This window comes from Musca vetustissima, unplaced genomic scaffold, assembly GCF_032173495.1.
Source record: "Musca vetustissima isolate MV318-11 ecotype Yass unplaced genomic scaffold, APGP_CSIRO_Mvet_v1 utg5570, whole genome shotgun sequence".
In the NCBI taxonomy this organism is placed as follows: domain Eukaryota; kingdom Metazoa; phylum Arthropoda; class Insecta; order Diptera; family Muscidae; genus Musca; species Musca vetustissima.
In genome coordinates, this window is record NW_026882635.1 from 99610 (window position 1) to 127324 (window position 27715).

General features: G+C 31.4%; 1 protein-coding gene across 1 annotated transcript in view; it reads right to left on the bottom strand.

Moving 5' to 3' along the window:
• Positions 1-13112: 13112 nt before the first annotated feature.
• Positions 13113-27715, bottom strand: part of LOC133329239 (uncharacterized) — a 143656-nt gene continuing 129053 nt past the window's right edge. Inside the window, exons 6-11 of the mRNA XM_061537733.1 lie at positions 27594-27660; positions 22730-22981; positions 17177-17804; positions 15752-17114; positions 15219-15676; positions 13113-15138 (exon numbers count right to left, since the gene is read on the bottom strand). Coding sequence (XP_061393717.1) covers positions 13113-15138; positions 15219-15676; positions 15752-17114; positions 17177-17804; positions 22730-22981; positions 27594-27660 — 4794 coding nt within the window. The remainder of the gene's footprint in view (positions 15139-15218; positions 15677-15751; positions 17115-17176; positions 17805-22729; positions 22982-27593; positions 27661-27715) is intronic.

Below are 27715 nucleotides of genomic sequence, written 5' to 3' on the forward strand. Positions count from 1 at the left end.
CTCACCGTACATCACTAGTTTCGATACATTGGTATCGAATATTGAAATAAATAACTGACACAAAGTTTGAAATTTCTAGCTAATAAGCTTATTTAGATACATAGGTTTTTGTATTTTTTTAGATGTTTCTGTAATATTTCAATTCCATTTCGTAAGTATTTCGTGATAAAACTTTTAAAATTTTTAAGACAATATTATTAAAAAGTGGTTAACTACGATGTGTATTATTATAAAAATACTTAAAAATATAATGCTTCTACAAATCTGATCGAAAAAAAAAGAAAAAAACTATAAAAAGTACATTCGGGTTACATTCGGCATTTTAAAGCGGGGCACATTCGGCCATATACAGATTGTGAAATATTATATCCTTAAAATATTTTTGAGTTTATTTTTAAAACTAATCCTTTCATATGGCTCGAAATTGCATAAATAAGATCAAACGTGCTTGTATTGACGAAAATGCGATAGAAAACCCCTATTTCTGATGGTGTGTGCGACCTTGAGATGTAAACGTCCGCCGCTAGAAAATATAGCTCTAAAATTCAAACATTGTGTGGCGTATTAAAACCAAAAAGAGCCTTTAGAGGATCCGAATTTCAACCAGACTGATAGCGATGACAATTACCCGGCTATGACTATGGCGCCGAATGTGCCCCATCAAATGCCGAAGCTACCCCGGGTTGGGGCACATTCGGCGAATTTGACTTTTTTTACAAAACTGTAAAATTTTTTAACTAATACTATTTTTTTATATCTTTTTGGTACTATTTTTATAATTAAGTGTCAGAGGACCATAATCAGCCATAAAGTTGTTATATATGTTGAATAAGTACTGAGATATAGAGCTCTAAAAAAGTGCCGAAGGTGCCCCAGTCTCCCCTATTCTACTGGATTTATGAACGATATTAAGATTATTATACCCTATTGAATTGACATTTGAAATCGAGTTGATTTGGTAGTCTAAACCATGTCACAATGAATAGGTAGTCCATTTAGCGCAGCTGATGTATCGATTAACTGTCAAAGTTTGTAATTTCTCCTTGAATTGGATGTGCAGTGTTGTCAACCATGTAAAATAATATAAGGAGACACTTGACAGGTGGTTGAGACAAAAACAAAGGTTTTTGTTTTGATACATCGCCTTATTAGGTGTGTCTGACAAACAGACAACATTTAGTAAGATTTAGCAAATAAACAGCTGTTTCAAGAAAACATTTGATTTGCGCCAAAATAAACAACAAACAAAGGACGAACACAATTATTTGTATTACATTTAATATTAAAAATATAATAAATAATAAAAGTAAATGTGATTTGGTATGTTCCCCGGGAATATTTAAGCTTCCTGCATCAATACATTGCCCCCTATCTGGAACGTGCATAAAAATATATAAGGAATTAGTTTCTAATTTAATGAAACTTAGCATTACTTACGAATTTTCCTCCGTTTTCTGTAATTTTTATACAACTTAATTTCAAATTGAACTTTGCAAATTAAAAAAAAATGTTTTGAATAATTTTTGTGTTTGGTCATAAAACAGCTGATCAAAAAATGCTGAGTTCGCGAAATCTTACTGAATAAAATTCTTTCAGTAAACTCTAGTAAGTTTGTTTTTGTTCAACTGTCAAACTTGCTCTCTCACTTGACTCTCTTTTACTGGATTTTTGTGTCTGTTTACACAAGAGAGTTACGATAGTTGGTAAAAATTGTTACAAAATATCGAGTAAACAGACAGAGCTATTATAGCATCATGGTCTAAACCATGGTGCAATAATAAGGTGATGTATCACAACAAAAACCTTTGTTTTTGTCCCGACCCCTTGTCAATTTTTGTAATATAATATTTCACATGGTTGGCAACATTGCACATCGAATGCAAGTAGAATTACGCACTTTGACAGTTAATCAAGACATCAGCTGATCTAAATGGACTACCTATTCATTGTGCCATGGTCTGAACGTACCTTGTTACATATTTTGTTAAAAAATTAACCATATTTTGGGTAAATATAAACGTATTATGTCCTTTAATCATTTTAAAATCTATAGTTATATATCACAAATAATAAAACACATTATCTCATTTTGTTTTCAAATGTTTTTATTAATATTTATTTCATTTATAATAATAATATGCATATGATTAACTGACTTAATATGTTGCGTTTCTTCTCCATCCGACATCATATTTTTTTCTCGATTACGCTTTTCCTTTTCTTCATTACTCCTGTTTTTGTTTGTTTGTTTATCAATTTAAGTATATTTTTGTAATTATGTTATGAATTCGTGCGGTATTTGTTTTTTGTTTGTTTGTTTTGCAAATAAAACCTTTCATTGCGTATGTACTAAACCTGGACTTAAAATTATAAATTGTTTATATCGTATGTTATACTTTTTGTTCTTGTTCTTCATCTATATTTAAATGTTGGGTTATGAGACGACGATATTAATTTAATTTTTCATTTGTAATATTAATCATAATTAATTACACACAATTAACACACACATTAAAAAGCATTGCATCGAATTGTTTGTATAATAATATATTTTTTTTTTCTTTTTCGATATTCTACTATAAAGTTAAACTAATAAATATAAAAATAATTCAATGTTTTGTTTAAATGGCTAACTTAAAAATGTAGTAAAAATTAAAAAGAGAAAACATAAAATTTACAAATTATTGATTATGGGGAGGGGTTCAGAATATAAATAATAAAATTTAATTTTTTTTAAATAAAATACAAATGCTAAGCATTATCTTATCTTATAGCGATAAATTGCAATTGAATTGTTTTTAATAAACTATAATTCAATAATTACAAAAATGCATAATGTTGTTATTTAAAAATACTAAAAGCGTTTCTAGGAAAATTAAATATGTGTGATAACTTAATTAAAATGTTTTGTTTTTAATGCAGAAATTGGCTATATTGACAAACGATCATTAACAATAATTTATGACTTTCCAATAACTTCAAGTTGCCAAGGAAACTAGTTTGACAATTCCCTAAACACATTCGATATAAACTTATTATAAACGGCAAGATGTATCTGATCGATGTTATAATACATTTACATTGTTCTGGATTTAGCAAATCCATTAGATCTATATTGTAAATTCCATTGATTGTATGTCAAATAAAACTTCATAGAGGTTAAAAGTTAGAGTATACATCCCCTTCTATTAGAATTATAAAAATATTAATTGAAAAATTAATATTTCTATTTTCTAAACAGCTAGGGGTTTGTTTATACCATGGCACAATAATACAAGGTAGATCAGTTAAAGTGAATAACAAAAATGCTTCTTCTGGCTTCTTCTGCCAAATATAAAAAGGCAACATTTTATTTACATTTTTTCAAACGCGAAAGATGAATGAAAGTTAAGATTACTATGAAACAAATTACTTTCAGAGGAATATCTACATATATGATAAAATCGAATATCTTTCAATTTAATTTAAATTTATTTGCCATGGTATTCAAAAGAATTCACAACAAATATCTATTTTGATTTGATAGAACAAGACATCTTGAGAAAAAATTTTAATCAGATGGTAGCTAGCCCTACCATGTAATAATTATACCTTGCGTGCATGATGCAATAATTAGGTGATGTATCAAAACAAAAACATTTGTTTTTGCCTCGATTATCTGTCAAATTTTTCCTTATAATATTTCAAATCGATGGCAACACTGCACATCGAATTGAAGTAGAAATTACCCACATTGACAGTTAATCGAGCCATCAGCTGCTCTAAATGGACTACCTTTTCATTGTGCCCTGATTGCGTGTATGCAACTATATATTATTTTAATGCTGGTCTAAACAGTTAGGGGTTTAGAAATCGAGTTGATTTAGAAGCCGTAGTCTAAATGCCTCTACTACACCAGAGATAAAATATATTTGCATATATATTCTTATAAATCAAGTTGAATTCTGAAATAAAAACTAAGAGTACCTTAATTCAATGTGTGTGTCATTTAAGTCAAATTTTCGTTTGTATATGTCAAATAAAATGTCATGTTTTGTCATTAATTGCCAAAGTTTCTACTTGAATTTAACAAATGTTCGGGACACAAAAAATGTTTTTGTTTTGGTATATCATCTTAATATTGCATAATGGTAAAAACGTTACAAAAATAAATCAGATGTGTTAATAAAGCAGTGTACAAACTGTCAGTTAGGAATAACATGTTTGCCATTCATCTGGCGTCCACGAACATATTCATGGCTGTCAGACAGTCTTTATTCGATATAAATAGCGGACAGTCCAAACCGCTAATGTGTAGTCGGCACTACAGAGTTGTATTTTTCTTCCAGTCTTAAACCAATTCTACATTTTGTTACAGTACATTTACATATGTGATTTTAAATCGACTCGGTTAAAGACATCCACAAATATACCATAACTGTTTACACATACCTTTATTCATGATCTAAATGTCAATCAGCTGATGTTTGTTAGTATATATGGGCCAATTTTTTAATATTCCATTTTCAAAAAATCAGCTTTTTTGTTTTTGTGGCACATCAATGATTTTTGGTACACATATAGAGAAAAATGTTCTGACTCCGAAACCGTTCGCGATCAAATTTTTGGTTGATGCGCGCAAAAGTTATCGAGGTTTTAATTTTGGGCATAAGAAAAAAATCTTAAAATTGCGCCGTTTATTATATTTACCAAAAACGTTGATTTATATCTTCCTCCGTAAAATAAGAATATGAATATATTATAATAATCGCGATAAAGTTGCACATCTTCGCGAAATATGAGAAAAATAAAAAAATATAGCAGATTACATCAATATTTTCATTATGTTAATGGCATACACACACCTAAAAAGTTATTTAAAAATATCTACATAATGTAAACACCATGATGAATCAAATGATACCAAAATCACACAAGTCCGTGTAGCGTTTTTTAAATTACACCGACAACAAAACAAGATATTGAGGAAAAATATTTGTTTTTGGTTCGAAGAAATAATGTCATCATATTTATTTTTTAATTTTATACAAGAAATTTCAGAAAAAAATGTTGGGGTTATTCTTCTATTTTACCCGAATTTCGCCGAAAAATTGCCATATATGAAAATAATCACTTCATGTGTATAAGTGTACACCTTGCGGATTGTACCAAGACTCTTCCGATAAATCTTGGGGTTCTGTTAGTAGAAATAAATCTTAAAATAAAACTATATTATGATATATACATTTTAAATTGCGTCTAAATCGCGTAATTATCAAAATCATTTGATGCGCATGCGGTTTCAAGGAAGTACTGAAGTTTATCTTCCAATCCATGTATATTTTGCGAAATTTCATTTGACGGCTAAGATGTGTCGCACGTTACTTTGAAGTACCCAAAAAATCGTAAAACGCGAATAATTTCCGAAAACTCCATATGCCATTAACGCGCATCCGATATGGGTGTGCACCCTAAAAAAATACATCGATCTATACCATTTCAATGTGGTCCATTAAGAACCATGGATGTGCCAGCACAATCTATTTTTGAGATAAATTGCGTACATCTCTCTTTCGGCTGAAGTTTTTAAAGTTCTCTTTTCGAAAAAGATCAAAATCCGTATGAGGTCATTTATTGAAGCGGAAATGATACACAGAAAACGCAAGTAAATCCGCGATATTTTCAAAAACATTTTTTGCCAAATTTCGTGTTTTTGGAAGGCCAGTTCCCGCCGTTCTAGTAGATGGATTTTCACGAAGAAGATTTTATATCATCCGAAACGTAAAAAACCTTATTGATCGCGGGTACCCATATCATTCAGGTGACAGATCTAAAAATTTGGCCTGCCAAATTGGTTTTTTAGAAATTTGATCGCACAAAATTCGCACTTTCGGATGAGTATTACTCTGAAGCTGTGCATACTACATACACAAAATACATATCAAATTACGCAGATTCGCGACTACAATAATCTTATAATCGATTTTTAAAAATTCCTCGTTGCGTATTAAAGCTAGAAGTAAAATTAAAAAAACACTCAAAATCGAGCTTCAAAATGTCAGCATCATTTAAAGGTAGATGCAGTTAAAATTTTGAAAAATGATACATAAGGGGCGTAGTCCCCATTTTGTTGGCTTCTAGTTTTACTTTGACACGAAGACCGTGAAATGAGTGGCTTAATCACAAATCGAAAGAGAACATAAAAAAACTGGTTCGCCTCAACCTGTTTTTACACATTTTTTTACATTAAAGTAGACACAGGTTCCACCAAAATAAAGTTTGGAGGTCAATATCATGAACAGTTTGCAACGACAGATCAATTAACCCAAAACTATTCACTTTTTTTCATATAATTAAGTAGTTCCCGAGTTATAAAGGGGTGAACCTCCGCTTCAGCTATGTTAAAAAATTGGCAATATTGCCCATATACAAAATTTTTAGTTTGCGCCGAAAGTATTTGTTTGCAAATTGATAATGAAAAGAATAAATAACAATTGAGTTTTTTTCAATAATTCTATTAATAATTTGTATTTTCATTCGTTTTTCCATTTGACAACTATAGAATATAAAACCAAACAACATGTGAAAACAGTTGCAAATTTTGGTTCAAGATTGTCAATTCCATTGTATAGATATCAAATAAATCGTCATAAAGTAGTTTAACGCCGTAAAAAGTTCTAATAATGTATATGCCGTTTTACTCTAATTAAGAAAATAAACAATGAGTCTGCCTTTAATCATGATCAAATTTTATATGAAGACCCGTTGTTATTATGTCATGAATGAATAAATTATAATGTCATGTTTACATCAAATGTGCTTTAGACCAATAAAGTCTTTAAAAGGACTATCATTTGAACATGGTTAAAGTAAATGACGTATCTTCGTCTAAAACACTTATCCAATTGGAGAAATTCGACGTTAATGATCGCGATATTTTTACTTTATAGCCAACATCATTTTATTTAATCTGTTATTAAAAATTAAAACTAAAAACACAAATGTCAGTTCTCTATCACTCTCTATTAATATTGGGGGGAGAACTTGTTGTTTACTTATTATTTTTGATAATAAATGTATAATTTTCTAATTATAATATTTCATTTAAACATTATTTTATTTTTTTGTTTGTTTGTTGAATTTTAATTTTTAGAATAATTTGCTTTCTTTTAATATTGTTTAAATGTTTCAAGGATATTTTTTCTTTCGTGTTTTTTGTTTGTTGAACATGTTACGAATTTCATATTTCGTTTTTAATTTCTTTTTTATAATTCAAAGTTAAATTCATGACAAGATTTCCAACAATTTTTTAGTTATGTTATATATTTGTTTGTTTTCTAGGCCTAAAACTTTTTATTATTCCTTCTATATATATATGTAGCTTTCTACAACTCATTTGTTTCTTTCTTTTTTCTCGCTTTGACAATAGATTTATGTTTTGATGATATTTTCAAAGTTAGATGGACTTTTTTGTTTGTTTTAATTAAATGTATTTTTCTTTAAATATTTTTACTAATGTTTTCTGTTTTGTGAAGTTGTTAGAGTTATGAAAAATGTTGAAAAAAATAATCATTGTTTAATAATAAAAATAAAATACATATGTAGTTTTATATATTTATATAATATGACTATCAGTGCAATTATTTATTTTATTTTTATATTAATTATAATATTTTTCTAAAATGTTGTGGTTTTTTTCGTTTCGTTCTCTGTTTTTGTTTTAGAAAAAAGCAATAGACAAATTGTTTTATTTGTTTTTGTTTTTCTGTGTGTAAATCTATACAAAAGAAAAAAAAGAATAATAAATAAATTAAAAAGTTTTGAACAATTGTTGTAAATTGTTGTTATTAGCAAAGTTGTTGTTTTTATTTATTAGTAATATTTATAAATAAATTTTATAAAAATTCGGTAATATTTTTTGTTTACTTTAATAAATACTTTTGTTTGTTTTTTTTTTTAATATTATTGTATTCAAGTGCGTTTTTGAAACATTTATATTTGTTGTTTGTTTTATATTTTTGTTTTGCTTTCAGTATATTTGTATCTATGTATGTATGAATCCTATAACATTAGATTCCCATTAAGAATTTAAATTGAAATCTCGAGTGTTGTTTGTTCTTGTAGTTCATTGCTAACAATTGAATGGATGGATAAAAAATGTTTTTTTTTTAACTATGTCATTTGTATGTTTTTATAATTACAATTATATATGTATTGTGTTTTGATTTTTTGTGAAAAATCAGAATACTTTATTAAGAAATAATCAACATACCCAATTTAATTTTATGTTTGGCATTAAAATATTTTATTTACAATTTTTATTATTATTATTTAGAAAATTTTAAAATTAACACTGTGCTAAAAAAATTTAATAAAAATACCAAAGAAATTTTATGAAAAATAACTCTCTTAATAAAATATATCATTTAGATAATCAATCCATAAAATAAAGGTGTGTTTAGACTATAGCATTTATTTTGATAATTAATATTTATTAATTGCTAAATCAATCTGAATTACACTCAATTTACCATACAAAGTTAAATCCACATCCATACAACCCTGACTTTGCTCCAAATTTTGCTCAAAAAAAAAAATGCATCACTTCTCCTAATAGAACCAAAAAACTCAACGCTTTATGCTTCAAGATATGTTAAAATTCAAAAAAAGTTGCCTAACAACAATATACCAGCTGCATATTCGATAATTTATTCAAATGTATATTTTAAACAAACTATAAGTACGTTCAGATTATTATGCAATAATAAGGTTATGTATTAAAACAAAAACCTTTGTTTTGGTATCGGCCAGCTGTCAAATTTTTCCTTCTAATATTTCACATGGTTGCCAACATTGCACATCGAATTCAAGTAGTAAATGGACTACCTATTTATTGTGCCGTAGTACAGATTTACGAAATCCAATCGATATCAAATGCCAATTCCATAGTTTAAAGGGCATATACATTAGATATTTTTACCGGGTTAACCTACTTTATGAGGATTTATTTGACATATATGCAAAGGAATTGACAATTAACGAAATCCGGTTAAATGTAAACGTACTATTATATTTTTAAATATAATCCACATGGTACAATTATAAAAGGTAACAGCAAATCCCAGCTGATTTGATCCCAACGTAATACTAGTGTCAATATGAATTTGACAAATTAAAATGCTTGTTTAGACTATGCCTTCTAAATCAACTCGATTTGTTAATTGAGGTATCAAATCCTAGATGTTGGGTTATTTGTTTACGTATACATACACAATTCATTGCTTTCTGTTCTATGGCTGTTTTTCAACTACAGATAGGCATTGCTCTTCATTAGGTCAAAAATGGATAAAAACATATTTTTTTCATTAACAATAATATTACATTAATTATACTCATTACAAAATTAACATTTTGTCAGATTTTCATCAGCTGTCACATGTTGATTAGGCAACTATTTTGAATATTAAAGTATTTCGTAGCATACTTTTAGGAAAAGTGATTATTTTTTTGGTGTAAAGGCAGTGTTGCATTTGAAATGTCATAATCCACAATTTCGTTAATTAAATATCCAATAAAGCGTTTATATCATGCTTTCAATTGTATTAGTAATTGTTGTAATTTAAACAACATTTGTTTAAAAATATATGTAAACATTTTGTAGCACAGTGTTATCATTAGCTTACCATTCAAAGAAAAACAAAACATTTCATCATTTTTTTCGTTTGTAAGAAATACAAATTATATAATTTTTTAGTTGTTTTCTTTTTCGTTTATTATTAAAACATTTGTTTTTATTATTATATAGAATTTTAAAATATATATCACACATAATTAGCAAAAAAATATAATATATATTAAAAATTGTATTTTTTTCATTTTTTATTAAACAGAAACTAAATTTATTTAGGAAAACAGATTAGAATTAAAACAAAGATATTAAAAGAAAAAAAAAAATTAAATTTAAAAGGAATTCTTAAAAAAATAATAATAAAAATAATAATAAAAATTCATCAATTAATGTGAAACAAAATTGTGTTATCATAGGGTTTTTATATATGTACGCATGTGTAATATAATTATATTAAATTGTGTAAGAAAAAATCAAAAAAATGAATTCTTCATTTTCATTCGTAAATTTATTTATTTTTCTTATTAGAATTGTACTAATTCTGCCATGTTTACATTTAGCCATGTTTCTCGTGTGTTCAGTTTCCACTCCGTGTAAAATTAGTTTTCTATGTTCCTTAATTTGTTAGTTTTCACTTTTTTTAAACATATTAGTATTTACCTTAAATTTCTGTCTCTTATTTATTTAATTTTTGTTTGTTTTGTTATAATTAACATATTTATGTCACTATTGAATTTTTTTATTATTTATTTCGAATATCTTAAAAAACGTGTTTCAATTGTAATTTGTGTGTATTTTTATTTTTGAAAGATTTTTTTAAATGTTTACAATGTAAAACCAAACATTCTTCTTCTTTTTAGTTGTGTACATGGACAACAAATTTATTTTTATAAAAATTGAAATGTGCGCTACCTTTTTTGAAAAAAGTTAAAGAAATATCATAATTATCGGATATACATTTATATGCCCTACGAGTATCTTACTTTTGTCGATTTTTTACATTTATATTTGAAATGTTTATTTAAGTATTAATGTTCGGGAACCGACCCATAGTTGATCAGTTGTAAGAATTTTTTTATCTTTGCAATTTGAAACATGATCTATTAAGAAGGTCTCCCAGCTAGCGAAAGTCAGCTGGGAGTCAAGTCTAATGCCAAAAAATTTGGCTTTGTTTACGTTTTCGTAATGGAAGTTAATTCACAATAATGAATTTTTGACAGAAAACTTGCGAGGCAGCTGATATCCACACCTATAATTGATTAACTGTAAGAAACAAATGATGCAATTATTGTACTTATCGAAAATATTATATCCCTTTAACGCCCTACGCATTGACAGCTTAATTATTAATTACATACGTCACTTATTTGACGTATAATCAAGGGCATTGATTTAGTAAATGGCGCCTTTTTCAGGTTTATTTATTTCCGAATATGTGGCATATTTTGATGTAAACATAGTCTAAAACGTTGTACTAACTACTGGTTTTGAATGACAGTTTGACCCAAATATTTGCATGGTTGATAATGTTGCCCTTTATTTTATGGTTGTTCGATAATCAGTAATTGATAACTGGGCTTAACGCACAAAATAGAAATATTAAAAATTAATGAAAGATAAAAGTGCGTTTATATTTACAAAAATCCACTCGATCTCAATATCAATTCTATAGCGTATACGTCACCTTAATCCTGTTCACAAATCGAGTGTTTACACATACCATTAATCATGATCTAAATGCCATGGATATTGACAAAATTATTATTTTGCGCCAAAAATATTTTGAAAAAGAAAATTTTTGAAAAGAAAATAGAAGAATTACCACAATGGAAATGTTTTTTTTTAATGCATTTTAGTATTTATAACGTTTTTTAAAACAAACGGCATGTAAAAACATCCTTTATGAGAGATTTATTTTTTGGCATATAAGCAATGTAATAGACAGTTTCAATCCACTGATTTATCATGATTTAAAATAAACCTTGTCGCACAATGATTTAAATTTTAAAGAAATTAAAGTTGTTTTAAGAAAATAAACCCTGATTCATCTTTTAATCATTATTAGATGTTATATGTAAATTCGCTTTAAGCCATGGAAATGTCATTACATTCGCAGAAATTTGATATTTATTATAAATTATTTTCGACCCGAAAGTCGAAATCACTTTCGTCGCCATTTATTACGAATGGTATGTTGGAAACCTTTTTCCGATGGTATATAACAATGTTTACATTGAATTATTTTAATAAAAGGAGAAATTTGTAAAATTCTTCATTGTTATTCAATTACATTTACTTCGAACTCATTTTCTGCAAAGCATCATTTGTTCAAAATATATATGGCTATGTGATTTAATTGACACACAACTGATGAATTATTTTAAAACCCGTTCAATGTAAATATAGCATTATAGTACGTTTACATTGTACCTGATTTAGTTAACGCATTGGGTTTTTAATGTCAATTCCATTACATATTTGTCAAATAAAACCTCATAAAAAGTGAAATTTAGTGCACATTAGACTACATGTTTTTATAAAACGACTCATTAAAACGTAATTTTCTTTGTAATTAAAATGTCAATGTCATGCTCGGTAATAATTAGGGATTTTTAAATTGACTTTTGATGAAAGTGAAAAACAGATTTTCGTTCATAGTTATTGCTCTGTTCCAGAATCGATAAGAAACTTCTATGCATCTATTATTAAAGGGGGAAACACATACAAGGATTCAGACCTGGAATGATAAGTTTGCTTTGTATGAAATGTCAATATAAAAGAATATCAGAGCCAAACTTGAATCTGGACGTCGCTCTCCTTTATTCTTTTACAATAAAAGAAGCCAACTTAACATGACAATCCTCAAGCCCACTTATGTGTATTCCCCTTAATTCCCTTTATAAATTTGATCAGTTTTACAACTTTTTTAGTTTGTTTTAAACTAAAAATTTCTTTTGACAGCTTATTGCACAACAGATCAACTGATGACGCCGTCGTTGCCAACTTTGAGGTAGTTGGCTTGAAAAGTGATGCCAAGTTAATTTGAATGAAATGCTTCCAATAAGGAAACGGAAATTGTTTCTGTGTAGGAAAATAATTTTTAATACTGGTTAACATTCTCAAATAGGGAAAATTAACCTTGAATGGAATGATAGCTCTAAAATATCTGGCGCTTAATAATTTAAATAAATTATACACCATTCACAGAGCAGTAAAAATATAGAAAATTTTCAAAACATGATTTTTTTTAATAAGTATATTTAAGATATTTCGATAACTTTTTTCTTTCTTTTCTTCATAAAATACGCACGCACACATACAGATATATGGTATATAAAACATTAATACATACAACATAATAATATAATAATAATAAACAACATAAATTATTTGGCCATCACTTAAGCCAATCGAATTAAATGTAACGCGTACACAAATGTTCAAATTTGAAACCAATTAATAAATAGAAAAAACGACACAGTATTTTGCTTTTCTTTTTCACCTTTTAATGCAAACGATGATGATTATTGCTCTTGGGAGTCCCGACAATACGTACACGACCCAGTGTGCCCATATTGCCGGCACCGGCGGCAGCAGGAGCAGCAGTAGCAACATTACCAGCATTTTGTGCCGCCACCACATGATGATGCATGGACGACATCATGTGCGGGTGCATTTGCAGCTGCTGCTGCATGGCAGCCAACTGTTGTTGATGGTGCTGATGTTGTTGCTGCAAATGCTGTTGATATTGTTGGTATTGTAATTGTTGCTGCTGTTGCTGCTGCTGTTGTTGTTGCTGTGCCAAGTGTAAGCGTTGCTGTTGTTGCAGCTGCAATAACATATGCTGTTGTTGTTGCTGCTGCTGTTGCTGGTGGTGTTGTGGATGTTGCTGCTGTGGTTGCTGTTGGGGTGGAGGCTGTTGTTGCGGCAGTGGTTGCTGCATCTGCGGTGCTGTGTGCTTAATGTCATTGCAATCGCAAAATTGCGGCGGTGGTGCCAGCACAATATTCTCTGTTACCAGGCCACCGTCCGGTTCGGGACGTGACACCGCAGACGCGACAGCACTGCCACCAACAATGGTAGATTTTGAATTCGACATGGTCATCGACATTTCAGAATCACTATCGGCCTCAATGGGTGGTGGCAACTGAACCAGCGAAACGGCCGCCGACCGGGTGGCACGTTGCATAGCAATAGCGGCCGCCTGTTTGCGTGTTAGCGAATTGTGTCTTTGGAAGGCCTTGGCCGGCGGCGAAGGACTCAATTCACCATCATCATCGGAACGCTGTTCCTCTTGGGACTCTTGCGAGGAGAGTATACTGGATTGTTTGGCCATTTGTTGTTGCTGTTTGGCAACAATGGCCGCCGTATTGGCTGCCGCTCCAGCGGCTGCCGCCTTCGCCTTGAGGATCTGCTGTAAATGTTGTTGATGGGCCATTTGTTGTTGTTGCTGTTGTTGTTGCAGGAGAATTTGTTGCTGTGTGGCCAACAGCTTTTGATTGGGATTCATATGGGGTTGAGCTAAACGTCCAGCCACCGAGGCTTGACTTTTGGCCGCCACCTGTTGACTCTGAACGACAATGGTTTTGACTTTGGTTGCGGACATTTGCTGTTGTTGTTGCTGTATGACTGGGGCGTGCTGTTGCTGAACCATTTGTTTAACGGTGACCGTGGTTGGAATGTTTGGTGTAGCTGAAACAGGAACGTGGGACGAGGTAATGGCCTTGGCCTCAAAGGCGGCCTTGGCATTGGCCACATTTGTTGTTGAAATAGCGGTGGTGGTGGCGGCGTTACTGCTTGTCAGGCTGACGCTGATGCCGCTGCTTGTCGGTAGCTTATCGATGCTGGCAGCTGTGGTTATTGCCACAGGTTGTAGTGTTTTGTGTTGTAGCGGTGGTGTCGATTTTGCAGTCTTCTCCAACTGTTGCATGTTGCTGGGTTTACTTTGTGTGGGTGGTGGCGTTTTTGGTACAGCTGCACTTGTTGTGGTTGCCGTGGCGGGGGTAGCCGCAGCAGTAATTGTTGCTGTGGTGGTTGCGGTTGCAACTGCTGGTGTTGCAGTTGTTTTTGGCAGTTTGGCGGAGGAGTCCACTTCATCCTTTTCCTTATTTGTTGTATCGGGTATTGTTTTGGCCTCTTCATTGATTGTGACCGTGGGTTTTTTCTTAATGGTATCGGTTGATTTGGGTCCAATATGGGCCAAGGCCCCAGCCGCCAATACTTCTTGATCACTGCTAACACCCGATGAACTATTACTATCTCCTTCTTCTTCGTTATTATTATTATTGTTGTTGTTGAGGTTTTCAACATCATTATCATTTTTGGCTGTAGCTGGTGCTGCTGGTTGCGGCTGTTGTTGCTGTTGCTGTTGCTGATTTGTTTCATTGGCGGAGGCTGGCTGATTCTCATCGTTTTTATCAAATCCATTTGGCGACGATTTGGATTGTTTCAAATTACTGCGAATACGTTGTATCTCCTCCACGGATAGGGAATGTGAAATGGATGCAGAACCAGATGCTGAACTGCTGCCACTGGAAAGAAGATGAAACAAAATATATTTTACAATTAAAATAATCAAATTGGGCCTCTCTCTATCTCCCATCCTCCTTACCTTGCTTGACTATTTCCACTTGTTTCGGGTACATCAATGAGAGCAATCTTCTCATTTAGCTTCGTATTTCGGGCTACCAAAATTGAATTTTCATCCTCACCATCCGATTCACTGAGACTATAGTCGGGTTCGGGTATCGGTGGTGCAGGTCCAGTCGGTAGATTTGCCACAATACTATTATTGTTGTTGTTGTTATTGACTTGATTGTGAATTATGCCACCATTTTGGCTGGGTGGAGCGGCATAATGCGTTGAGGTGTTATTGGTGGTGGTGACTGTGACATTAGAAGAAGAGGTTGTGCTGGCGCCGGCTGCAGAGGCTTGCGCCAATGCCGTTGGTTGAGCATATTGACTAATTTGTGCTTGCTGTTGGGATACGGCTGGGACAGCAACATTTGTTGGTGCATAAATACCAGATTGATTCGAGTTTTGTTGTTGATTGCTGTTCTGTTGGCGATTCTGCAATGGAAAGAGAGAGAGAGAGAATTAATTATTATTTTAAGAACTTCAAACGTAAAAAACCCACACACATACCTCTTGAGTTTGCCTTAACTTCCATGCGATTAACTCCTGTGGTGAAGCATAGATCTTTGCACTTGCCGAAGGTTTAAAACTCGATTGAATACCATCAACTGCGGCCGCAGTTACGGCATCATTTTCAACACGTTTCTTTAGTTTCTGCTGCAGTGACAGAGTACTTTCATATTCCGAACTTTGTCGTGTCTCCACCTTTACCACCTGACCCACTACGGGTGGCGGTGGTGGTGGATGATTTGGTGGCGGCAATGCATTCAGGCGTAACATCGAGGCATGTAGTGTGGCCACATCGTCTTGCGACAAATGACCCTTGGCCACTCCAGCTGTCCAGATCGAAGAAGACGAACCACCGGCATTAATATTAAGATCTGGTGTCGAATGGAATCTTTTCAGATCACGGCTTCCAGCGCCCACTGTTGGTATGGCACATGGCTTGCCACGTAATGTGCCATTTTTGGATTTGGTTTTACGCTTCATCTCTGCCACGCTGCCATACACCATGGGACCCTTAAGGGGGGAATTGGTATTGGCTGGTGGTGTGGCGGCTCCACTGTCTGTACCCGATTGGAAACGTGAAGTGGTCATCATGGTGGAGTAACGATTTGCACTGTCAACAGCTTCGCCCTGTTGACGTTGGAACAGTTCCTCAAGTTCGGCGGCTGTAATGCGACTCGATGTGGGCCTGGCCTTAATGCTGGCGGTGCGTAATTGCACCGGGGTGCCAGGATGTGTGGGTGTCGGTGTCACAATCGATTCCACTGAAGATGACTTCGTGTGATGGATATCATCGTCTTCTTTCTCGCCGCCATTCTCCAAACCGGCCACCATTGACTTAGCTCTAGCTCGGCCCACTGACAATGTGGTTTTAGGATCTCTGCGTGGTGGCAACGGTGCAGGTCTTCCCTGGCGTTCTGCCGCGGCAGCAGCAGCATTTGGCCCCAACGACATTTTACGTGGCAAAGTAGCACACTGTCGATGCGAGGTTTGCGGAGTGCTGGGACCCGATGACAAATGATGACTGGGCATATATTGTGGAGTGGCTTGCATTTGATTAGGGAATTGTGGCGATATAACCGTCATCGAGACCAAAGCTCCGGCTGATCTTATCATTTCAACTACTTTCTCGTGGGATGCAGCTCGAACATCTTCTCCATTGATGGCCAAGAGAAAATCACCTGGTTTTAGGCCAGCCATGTCGGCCACACCTCCTGGGTCAACATCGTCCAGATATTGGAGAGCTGGAAAGCGATCAGATGGCTTCAATTGCATAAGTTGGGAAGAAGCTTTGGCACCGCGCAAAATAAAACCGAAACCACGCTTGGCTCTGTGCAAGACCACAGTCCGGGGTTCGTTGAAAGCACTGCAGGAAACATAAAAATTAATACTCAGACCTTAAACAAATATCAAATTTCCTATACTTACTTTTTCTTGACTCTGGGTGCTGTAGCACTGCTGTATTGCTGATTTTGTTGTTGCTGACCGGCAATATTTCCATTTCCTGTCAATTTCATTGACCCGTAATTCTCAGTGGATCCACCACCGCCACCACCATTCAAAGCATGTGTCGAACCATTACTATTCACCGACAACGATGGCGATTGATGTATTAGCGAGGGACGTGGCAGCGTACCGCCCGTACTACTCATACCACCAATTCCTGAACTGCCACCCAGACTCAATTGTGGTGAACCCTGGTGAACAGACGATGCTGCTGGCGAATGTTGATAGGGCGAGTGATTTGGATTCGCTGTAGCAACATTGGTTATATTCTTTTGCCGTAAATTAACCTCTTGTACACATTCAGCTGGAAAGAAACCCGACTGATTGGTACCACGAACATAGCCCTCCAACAGACCACAATCGGTGGAACCCACAACTTCAATAACATCGCCAACCTGCAGGCGTATATGACCAACTGAATTGCCAGCATAGGGTTCCATGCAAACCACCGTTGTGCTAGGGTGACCAATTGAGCAGGCTGCAGAATCGGAATTGGTACCAACGCCGGAAGAATCGCTAATAATGTCGCTGGTATCGCCCAATGATTTATCTGTGTGTGGAGAGAAGACAGTAGAGGAGGGGGGAGAGTGGTTAGGTTAATGCAAATCTAGGTTTTGGATATATGTTTCCTTATTGATAGAAAAGGTGGCACGTTTCTTGAATTATTCTGTATGCAGTTAAAACAGGTTAATTTGGAAAATATATCAAAATTTAGGATGTGAGGACACACATATTTAATATCGAGGTTTATAGACAAAAATGTATTGACTCTCCGAGTGAAAGACCTTAAGGAGATATTCCTAATATTACGGAATGATGTTGTAATATTCAAAAGTATTCAGAAAATCTACTCTGATAGTTTTAATAATAATGCTGTTTGAATAATTTAATTACATTGAAAATGTCCATAAAAATCAGGATTATACTTTCATGGAAAATATTCGTATATGATCGGAAATGGTTTAATAGAAAAATATGTACTACTGAAATCCTTTAAAATACCTTAAATAAACCACGGATTATAAATCAGAGCTCAAATACCCATATTAAATCCCCTAGACTTGAGTAGCTACTCCTTAATAAAAAGTATGCCATGTTCTGACGGGCATTCGAACAACGTAGTTCGCTCTCAGAATTATGTACATGAATTAACCCGTTCATACAATACTATTCTTAATTCATGTCATCAGAGTTTTTTATTTCAAACTTTTTGTTTCTAGTTTTACACCAAAATTGTAACATATTTGCGTGAATCCTATATGGATCTAAATAGAAAAAATAATTCTCTTTCTCCTGACTATTGTATGAACCCATATCTATTTACTTTTAATTCATGTTTTCCATTTTTTCTGAAAGTATTGTTGTTTTGAGTATATTTTCATTTTTTCTCAATTCAAATGTCACATAAAAAAATTGGAGAATTTTTTTGTTTGGGTTTCCCCATATTGGATTCTCGTTTTGTACGCTAATTAGAACCAAAGGGAAAGAAATACATATTGCATTATGTAGATTACAAAATTTACTTCCTTCTGCATATATAAAAACTAGAAAATTTTATACTTTTCATTCACCATTTTCAATTTCACTGAAAAAGTTTGAAAATTTTAAAAATATTTTCATGCTGTCAAAATTAATTTATTTTCGATAAATTCTCTCAATTGTTAGGGATGGGACAAATTTCTTGGTTATTCGGAGAGTGATTCAAATTGAACAACGTACAAAAGTCGGTGTTCGCTCAGACAATTTTGTATGGGGAACTAAGTAATTACTTCATAATTAAGGATCGAACAACGAATGAGAGAGCGAACGACGGCGGTCTGTACATGGCATTATAGTAGACTTTCAATAATATTCTTTGACAAATATAAGCCTAAAGTCCAATACATTTAAGGGATTTAATTAATACATATAATGGTAAGAATCACATAGTCCCTAAACATATTTAATAATTCATAGTCGTTCTATAACATTTCTAAAATTCCATTTCATTGATAACTGTAAAAAAATCATTGTACTAGTTCATTTGCTCCCTTCAGTGATTTCTTTAACGGAAATAGTTAAAATGCTAACTATATAACCCTTTGGTCTGTCAATTTGATAAGTCGACTAATAATAGGTGTGTTCGTTTACTATTCCAATAAGAATTACTGAGTAGACAGCTTACAAGAAAGATGCATTTAAAGAGTCAATCACGCCTACGGGCTTAAAAAAAGTACAAAATGGCGCTGTGTTGAGCTTTCGCTTAACTTGCCACGTGTTTTATTATCGAACTAACGTAAAATATAAGAAAATCTTTGTTTATCTCGCGCATATGGTTTATGGTCTTATAGTTTCTATTCAATTAGAAAGTGAATTAGCTGGAGGAGGAACTGTCTCCATTTTTTAAAGAGATAAAAAAGAATTACTGAGTAACTTCCGCAGAGAGAGTTAACACTCATATGGGAAATATTGCGAGAAGTAAATGTAACAGTTTCTAGTAAAATCATGTAGATATAATAGACGAGACACCTACAAAATTAAAGATTCCCATTTGAGAATTGTTGAACAATTCAAAACAAAAATATAATATTAAAAATTAATTTTAGTCTTTTGATTATGTAATCTGATCTGCAATGCTAAATCGATTCAAAATTTTGTTCCAAATATGGATTTTTTTTAATCTATCTAGAAAACATCTGGTTATAAAGTCAGCTGATGCTACTTATACCTATTAAAAAGGTCATCCAAGTAGACCAGCTGGTTATCAGCTGCTTCTCAATTTTGTTTTAATTTATAGTAATATTCATTATAAATTTTAAAAATTCCAATTTCTGAAATATTTTTGTTTACCATGTATTTGGAATTGAAAAGCATTGCCATTTTGGTACTTTTAGGAGAAGTGATGCATTTTTTAGTGCAAACGGAGGGTTGTATTTGAAATCATATCGATTTAACATACGATTTCGAGCAAATCGTATCATAAATTGAGGTAGATAAAGCATTAAGTTATGATTTATCATAAAACAATGAAAAGTTCGATGTAAATGTGTCATTAGTACTTTGAATCATGGTACAATAAATAGGTATTCCATTTAGATCTGCTGAATATCTGATTAACTGTCAAAGAGCATGGATTCTAATTGAATTCGACGGACAATTTTGCCAACAATGAGCAATATTACTAGATACAATTTGACAGATGGTCGAATAAAAACTAGATGTTTTTGTTTTGATACATCACCTTATTATTGTATCACGTTGTGAACTATATATATTATTCGATATTATTTATATTTAACAATAAATATGTATATTTTATACTAATTTTATTTCTAAGATATTTGTATATATGTGCTTAAAGTCCACTCCTTAATTTAATATCTTTCGCACACGTTTACAGAAGACAATATTAAATATTGGCTCAAATCCAAATGTAGAACAGATTTCTTGTATTTAGTGTAAGGTTGTTTGTTGTTTGGCATATATGATTACATGCATGCAATATAAAATAAGGATATACAGTCAAATGTGGTAATAAAGGATATATAATTCCTAGTCTCTTCTATTTGATTTAAAATATATATATATGGGTTTAATAGGTATGTTATACTAACCAAGTTTGACTGTACGTATGTATGTATTTTTTGTATGGAATGTTTTTATATGAATTAAGACAATTTGCAACGTCACAGAAGACATATGTGTATGAAAGAAAAAATAAAAGAAAAGAAAAAAAAAAAAACAAGAAGAATATATGGAAAGAAAATGCATGACGAATGAAAAGCTGAATATAAACTTCTTCGTTTGTAAGTATTTTCGTTCTGTTTGTAGATTTTATGGTAACAATTAAGAAATGTAAACATGCAATTTGTCTATAAACTGAAAATAGAAAGACAAAAACTAGAATGTTTGATATTAAATTCGAACGAAAAAAACTATATTGGCAGAAAAGTGCTAGAACATGCAATTGTCCATTTAGGATAATGGACATTTTCCTCTTTGATCAAATATAAAAAATAGTTTTTTTGATATTGCTTTTTTTGAAAATACTTATCTGTTTGATGTTATGGTTTTGACTTTAAGTAAATATTTATGTATGTTCTATTCGTCACTTAAATTAAATTTAAACTATATTTAATTAAACTAAAATTAAAAATGTCCTCTTATCGGCTAATATATCCTCCATTCATCAAATCCATTAGAAATTACATTATAAAACAAGTCGAATGCTTCTCACATTTCTACATGGAATATACTCTACATCTATACAACTACTAACCAAGAATTAGAGCGCGTTTAGACGTCAATTCCATTGCGTATACGTCACGTGAATAATGTTCACAAATCCAGTGGATTATATTTGACGTATACGCTATGAAATTGACATGTTTTTCTCGCAATAAAAGGGCACATTTAGACTATTCCTTCTAAATCGAGGTTCAAAATCCTAGCCCTTTAAACTAGTATTCAAATGATATAAATTTACCAGTCAGCTGTTCTTTGTTTACGTATACAGAGACATTGCACTGGTTTCACATAGTCGATGACAAAAGTCGACTTTTAGACCTCTGACCAAAAAATCGATTTTTAGACTTTTCGATTTTTTATTTTGACTGAAAAGTCTACTTTTCGATCTTTCGCCTTTTTAAATCTGTTCAAAATCGACTAACAGTTCTGGAATGAGTAATTTTGGATTATTTGGGCTTTGGGCTTTGTGATTTGAAATAACTATGAAGAAAATTGAAAATCAATCTTGAAATGTTGAAATTGCGAGGTTTCCAAAGATCAAAAGTATTCAATTTTTAGACTTTTCAAGTAATAAAGTCGAAACCGATTAGTCGAAAGTCGATTTACCTATCCCTAATTTCAATCAACATTTTCATAATTCTAATAGGAATTGTTCTCCATTGGTTATAAATATCAAACTGCATGTTTAGCTTTACGAAATCCACTCGATCAATTCCATAGCGTATATATCAAATATAATCCAAGAAATGGAATTGACGTTTGAGATCGAGTGGATTTAGTAGTCTTAACTAGGGATACGTAGTTGAAAGTAAAAGTCGACTTTTAGACTTTTCGATTTTTGCCTCTGACCAAAAAGTCGTTTTTTAGACTTTTCGATTTTTGCATTTGACTAAAAAGTCGACTTCGACTTTTAAACTTTTCTATACAAAAAGTCGATTAATCGGAAGTCGTTTACTTATCCCTAGTCTAAACGTAACCTTACCCCTTTTATAATCCGATTTTCTAAAAAATGTTTCGAACACACATATCATTACGGGAACACAACCATTTTTTTTTGTAAAATGCTAACATGTAAACATGCTTTAATACATGTTTTACCTCTTGATTTAGAATGGAGGATACACATTTATTTACCCAAAAATTTTTAAACATGTTTAATCAATATACAAATTAAATCAATAATAAATATAAAACATAATCATAAAATTAAATATACAAAAATAAAAAAAAAATCATTTAAAAAAATACCTGTTACAATGCTGATATCATCCTCATGAGAACGATGACCGGATGAACCTTCGGATAAACTCGAACTGGCTGAACTATATGGCAAATGCTCAGATGGACACGGTGATGGTGGTCCATGATGACCACATGTACTGCTGTTGCGTGTCAATGTACCCATTAGGCTACTACCACCGCCAATGCTACCATTGGCACTGAGCCAACCCATACCGGAACGACGTTTGGGATTGTAACGTGGTGGTCCGCGAAAGGGTACTATACGATTAAATGTAGATGTGTGTGGGTGAGTGATGTTGATTTTTTATTCAGGGGAAAGGAGGAGGAAATGTTTTTATTTTGAGATAAGTGAATGTTTTTTATACAAAGAGTTAGTTAAGGTTTTTGTTTTATTTTTTTTTTTGGTCGATAATTAGTTAGTCAGTTAGCTGTTTGAATTCGAAGAGACATTTCATTGCAGTTATTTTTTATAACATTTACACTGATAAAAAAAATATAATTTCTTACAATATTATTTAGTTAAACGTCGATTAAAGATCCCTACAATAGGGAAAAATGCACAGTAGACAGTAGCTAACGTTAATGCCAATGCCTATAAATATGGTCATCCAGGAAGACCAGCCAAATATCAGCTGTTTCTCAAGTTCTCTGTCAAAATCCATTATTGTTAAATGAGTTCCATTTTGAAAGACTTTAGACTTGAGAAAAAACAGCTGACTATCGTTAGCTGGGTGACATTATTAATAGATCATGGTAAATGGCATTCAGTTTTATTTATCGATTGTCTACTGTTTAACACTTTCGAGTATCTTGTAATAGAATAGTAACATATATAAGGTATGTTCGTTTACTCAAGAATTTGTAGAAATGGTTCGTTTACGCAAAAGTACAGTAAAAGAGAGCGAATTGAGCGATAACATTTGACAGTTGTGTCACTGAGTATTTGCAAATTTTTACTGTGAAAATTTTGTCAGCTGTTTTGTTATATTTTGTAAACAAAATAATACTAGTTGTTTAGACATATAAATATATAAATATGTTTTGTTTTAAAAAGTTAATTGTTTATTATACGTTTTTAAAAATTTTAATTATTTAAAACGTTGCCGTATTGGTACATTTAGTTGCAAAAACAGTGTTGTATTTGAAATTATTTCGATTACGCACAGGATATAGAGCAAATCGAGAAAATGAGTGGATTTAATTTAGCAATGAACTCGAGACATTTATAATCTAAACGTGTCATTAAGTACGCATAGTGAAAAGTTTCGATTATCAATGCAAATTCTGAATATACTTAAATTTTTGGGATCAATTCTGGTTTAAATAAAACGCCTATAGTTTCAATACCAGATGTTTAGATTATCTTAAATGATTTTGATTTCCGAAAGGCTGAAATAAATACAAATCGTCAACATCGATTGCTATTATTAAGAATATTTATTTCTTTAGTCCTTACTTGGGAAATTTAAAATTCACTTTATTATTTGGTTTAATGTCTCCATATTTCACTCATTTAGGGGTTAATTTTAGTATATCCTGCGATCAGACCATATAAAATTCAGTCGCTCGATCGTTAATTATTAAATCAACTACTTTTGCTGAACTAGATCACATGCTCACTGCAATGAATAGTTCAATTGAACTAATCTCTACATAAACACTATTCTATATTGTTCAGTGTAAATGTTATATTATAGTAGGATTATTATTTTGTTTAAATTATAAATTCTATTAGTATTATTCAATTTGTTTCATATTATAAGTTTTTCACAATTTTTACTCAATCTATAATTATTTTGTAACACTTTTCTAAATATAGGTTATTATAATATGTCTGTTGATGCATATCCTTTCAACAAATATCCAATATGTGAAAATTATTAAGGATGAATAATTTATCATTTAAGGTGGGTTTTAATAAATGTCCAGATCATTGGGTGGCCAATTTGGAATATCAATTATAACTAATTTTAAACTACGTTTAGATTTACGAAATCCACTCAATTGCATATGTCAATTCCATAGCGTATACGTCAAATATAATCCACTGGATTTGTGAACATGATTAAAGTGACGTATACGATACTGACATTTGATATCGAGTGGATTAAGTAGTCTAAACGTGCTATTATATTAGTTCTTTTTTATCTATTTTTTCCAATTTGATGCGAAGGATGAATCAGGTGTGTTATGTTTTGTTTAGCATTGTCTTACTTACGTTTATATTAGCTTAGCGTTTGTAAGGACCATTACCTTTATTTTGTGTACAGTTAATTTTTTTAACAAATAACAACAACACACTTAAATGTATTTTTAAAGAGCAAATCAAATGTTCAAATAAAGGAAATCTCACTACTTAGAGTAAACAAGAAATATGTATTGAAAGAGAATAAATATTTGTGTGTTTATGAAGTATAGAGCAGTCAATTTAATTAAATAGAACCAAAATTAATATATTATAGCAATAATAGTGTGTTTGTTTTTTTTGTCGGAAATACAACACTGGCAAACATTTATTTTTAAAACGTGTGACACCATTTTTATAATTTAATTCTGGTACTCCATTTAGTGCAGTTGACTATCCGATTAACTGTCAAAGTGCATGAGAAATATTAAAAGGTAAAATTTGACAAATGGTGGGATAAAAAAACATGTTTTTGTTTTGATACATCACCTTATTATTGTATCATTTAACTTGGCTTCACTTTCAATTTAGTGTATCGAACATATCAAGGGCTTAATAGAAAGTTCAAATAGAAAGCGAAAAACAACTGTTATTTCTCAATTTATTGTCAAACAATTTGAACGTTGTTTACATTTTTATAATGTGAAGTCCATTCACAATAACGGATTTTGACAGCAAACTTGAGGACAACTGATCTTCCTGGATGATCTTATTCATAGGCCTTGGTAAATAGAAGTATTATTGCATATCTGATAGAAGAACATGAAACGAAGCCATGTGTTAAAAAAAGTACGGCTATATCTAAATGCTGTATTAAAAAAGTAATTTAAATTGTCAATTACTATAGTTTTATGTCAAATAATTTATTGGAGTGATTTGAGCGGTTATAATTTTTTTTTAATATTCAAGATCAAAAATCTGTACATTTGATATGTTTTTACGAAACGTTCCATTTAATTTATTTGACTGCATATACTTAATTTATATTGGACGTATTTATTTAGGGATAAATATATGTTTTGTGAAACTGAACTAAAATATCTAATGGGTGTGTATTAAGAAATATAAAAAACTGCATAGTAGGAATATGTTATGCATTTTTAAAGGGGTAGATAATACATTTTCATTAACAACTAGATAAAACAGTAATAAAATCCTAAAAAAATCTAATTTGTAACACAACAAACGAACGAATATATTTAAACATTTCGAGCCATAACAATATTAACATTTATTTAACATCGCATTGTGTGAGATTATTGTGATGAGAATGTGATGTGATTTTGAAAATGCTGATGATTTGTTTAAAGTTCGGAAGGGTTATTTATGAAAAGAGGAAATGAGTTTGCAAGATGTGTGAATAAAAAGGCTGCGGAATGGGATGCTTCAAAGGATGATTTAAAAAATAAATTTCCTTTTCGTTTTGATATTTAATTCTTTTATAGAACGAACATAAATTATGATGATAATAAAATAAATTTTATAGATTGAGTAAAATTAGGTATAAAATATTAAAAATATTTATGTGACAATGTTTTATGATTTTTATGTGATTTTTTTTAAAGGTAATTTAATATTTTTAGGAAACATAATAAAACAAAATATAAAATGTTTTCTAAAAATATTTAATTGTAAATATTTGATAGAAAACATTGGCTATTGGCACACTTTAATGGGTGAATATATGAAAGCAAAGACATAGAAACCGTAAATAGTTGACAGAGGCATGTTAAGAATAAAAACGTCAATACGCGAAAATGTGTGAATAAAATGTCTGATCAAAATATGTACATAAGCTTTATTTTAAATTTAAAACGTTTAATATTGTTCTCTCTGTTGTTATGATATTAACAACAGAGGTCCTGTTGGAAATTGCTTATATCAATGATATACATTTGGTCTGTTCATGGCACAATAAATAGGTAGGTAGGCGCAGCAGATGTCTTGATTAACTGTCAAAGTGCGAAATTTCTACTTGAATTTGATGTGGAATGTTGCCGCCCATATGAAATATTATAAGGAAAAATTTGACAGATGGTCGAGATAAACACAAATGTTTTTGTTTTGATACAACACCTTATTATTGCATCATGGGTCTGGTCCTGTACTGCAGGAATTTACTAGATTTTAATATTTTCTTTCATATCATAAATAAATTAAATTCTTTCATATCATAAATAAATTAAATTATCGCATTAAAAGTTGTATATTAATGTGATCATCCAGGAAAATCAGCTGAATTCATCAGCAGAATTCAACAGAAGATACAGCTGATTTTCCAAATCAGCTGTATCTTAAGATTGCAGTCAAATCAAAGGTGAAACCAAAACGATTTGTCTAAAAATTACACTTAATAGAAAAAAGTTATTAAAATGTTAATTGTTTTTGAGTACATATATCGAGTTGTTGATCCCTATTAAAAAGACAACAGTGTTGCATTTATACATTTAAAAATAATTTATCCTGATTCATTTTTTAAAATTACAACCTTTAAAGTGTGCTAGCCATTAAAAAATTATTGTAAAATATTTATAAGAAATTGAAACCAAAAATAATTGCAATGAATTCTCTTGATTGAATGAAATTTACGGTATGATTTTTAAAAAATGGATGAATTGATTTTTTATTATATTTTAATTTAGAATACAATTTGTAAAAAATGTTTAAATAAAGTATTTGACTTACCAACATCTTCTGATTTATAATTTTGTATTATTTCGGCTAATTCCAAATTACCGGCAATGACAGCAACCTAAAGTTTTTTTCAAACATCGGGAGGACATATAAAAGGTAAATATTAATATTTG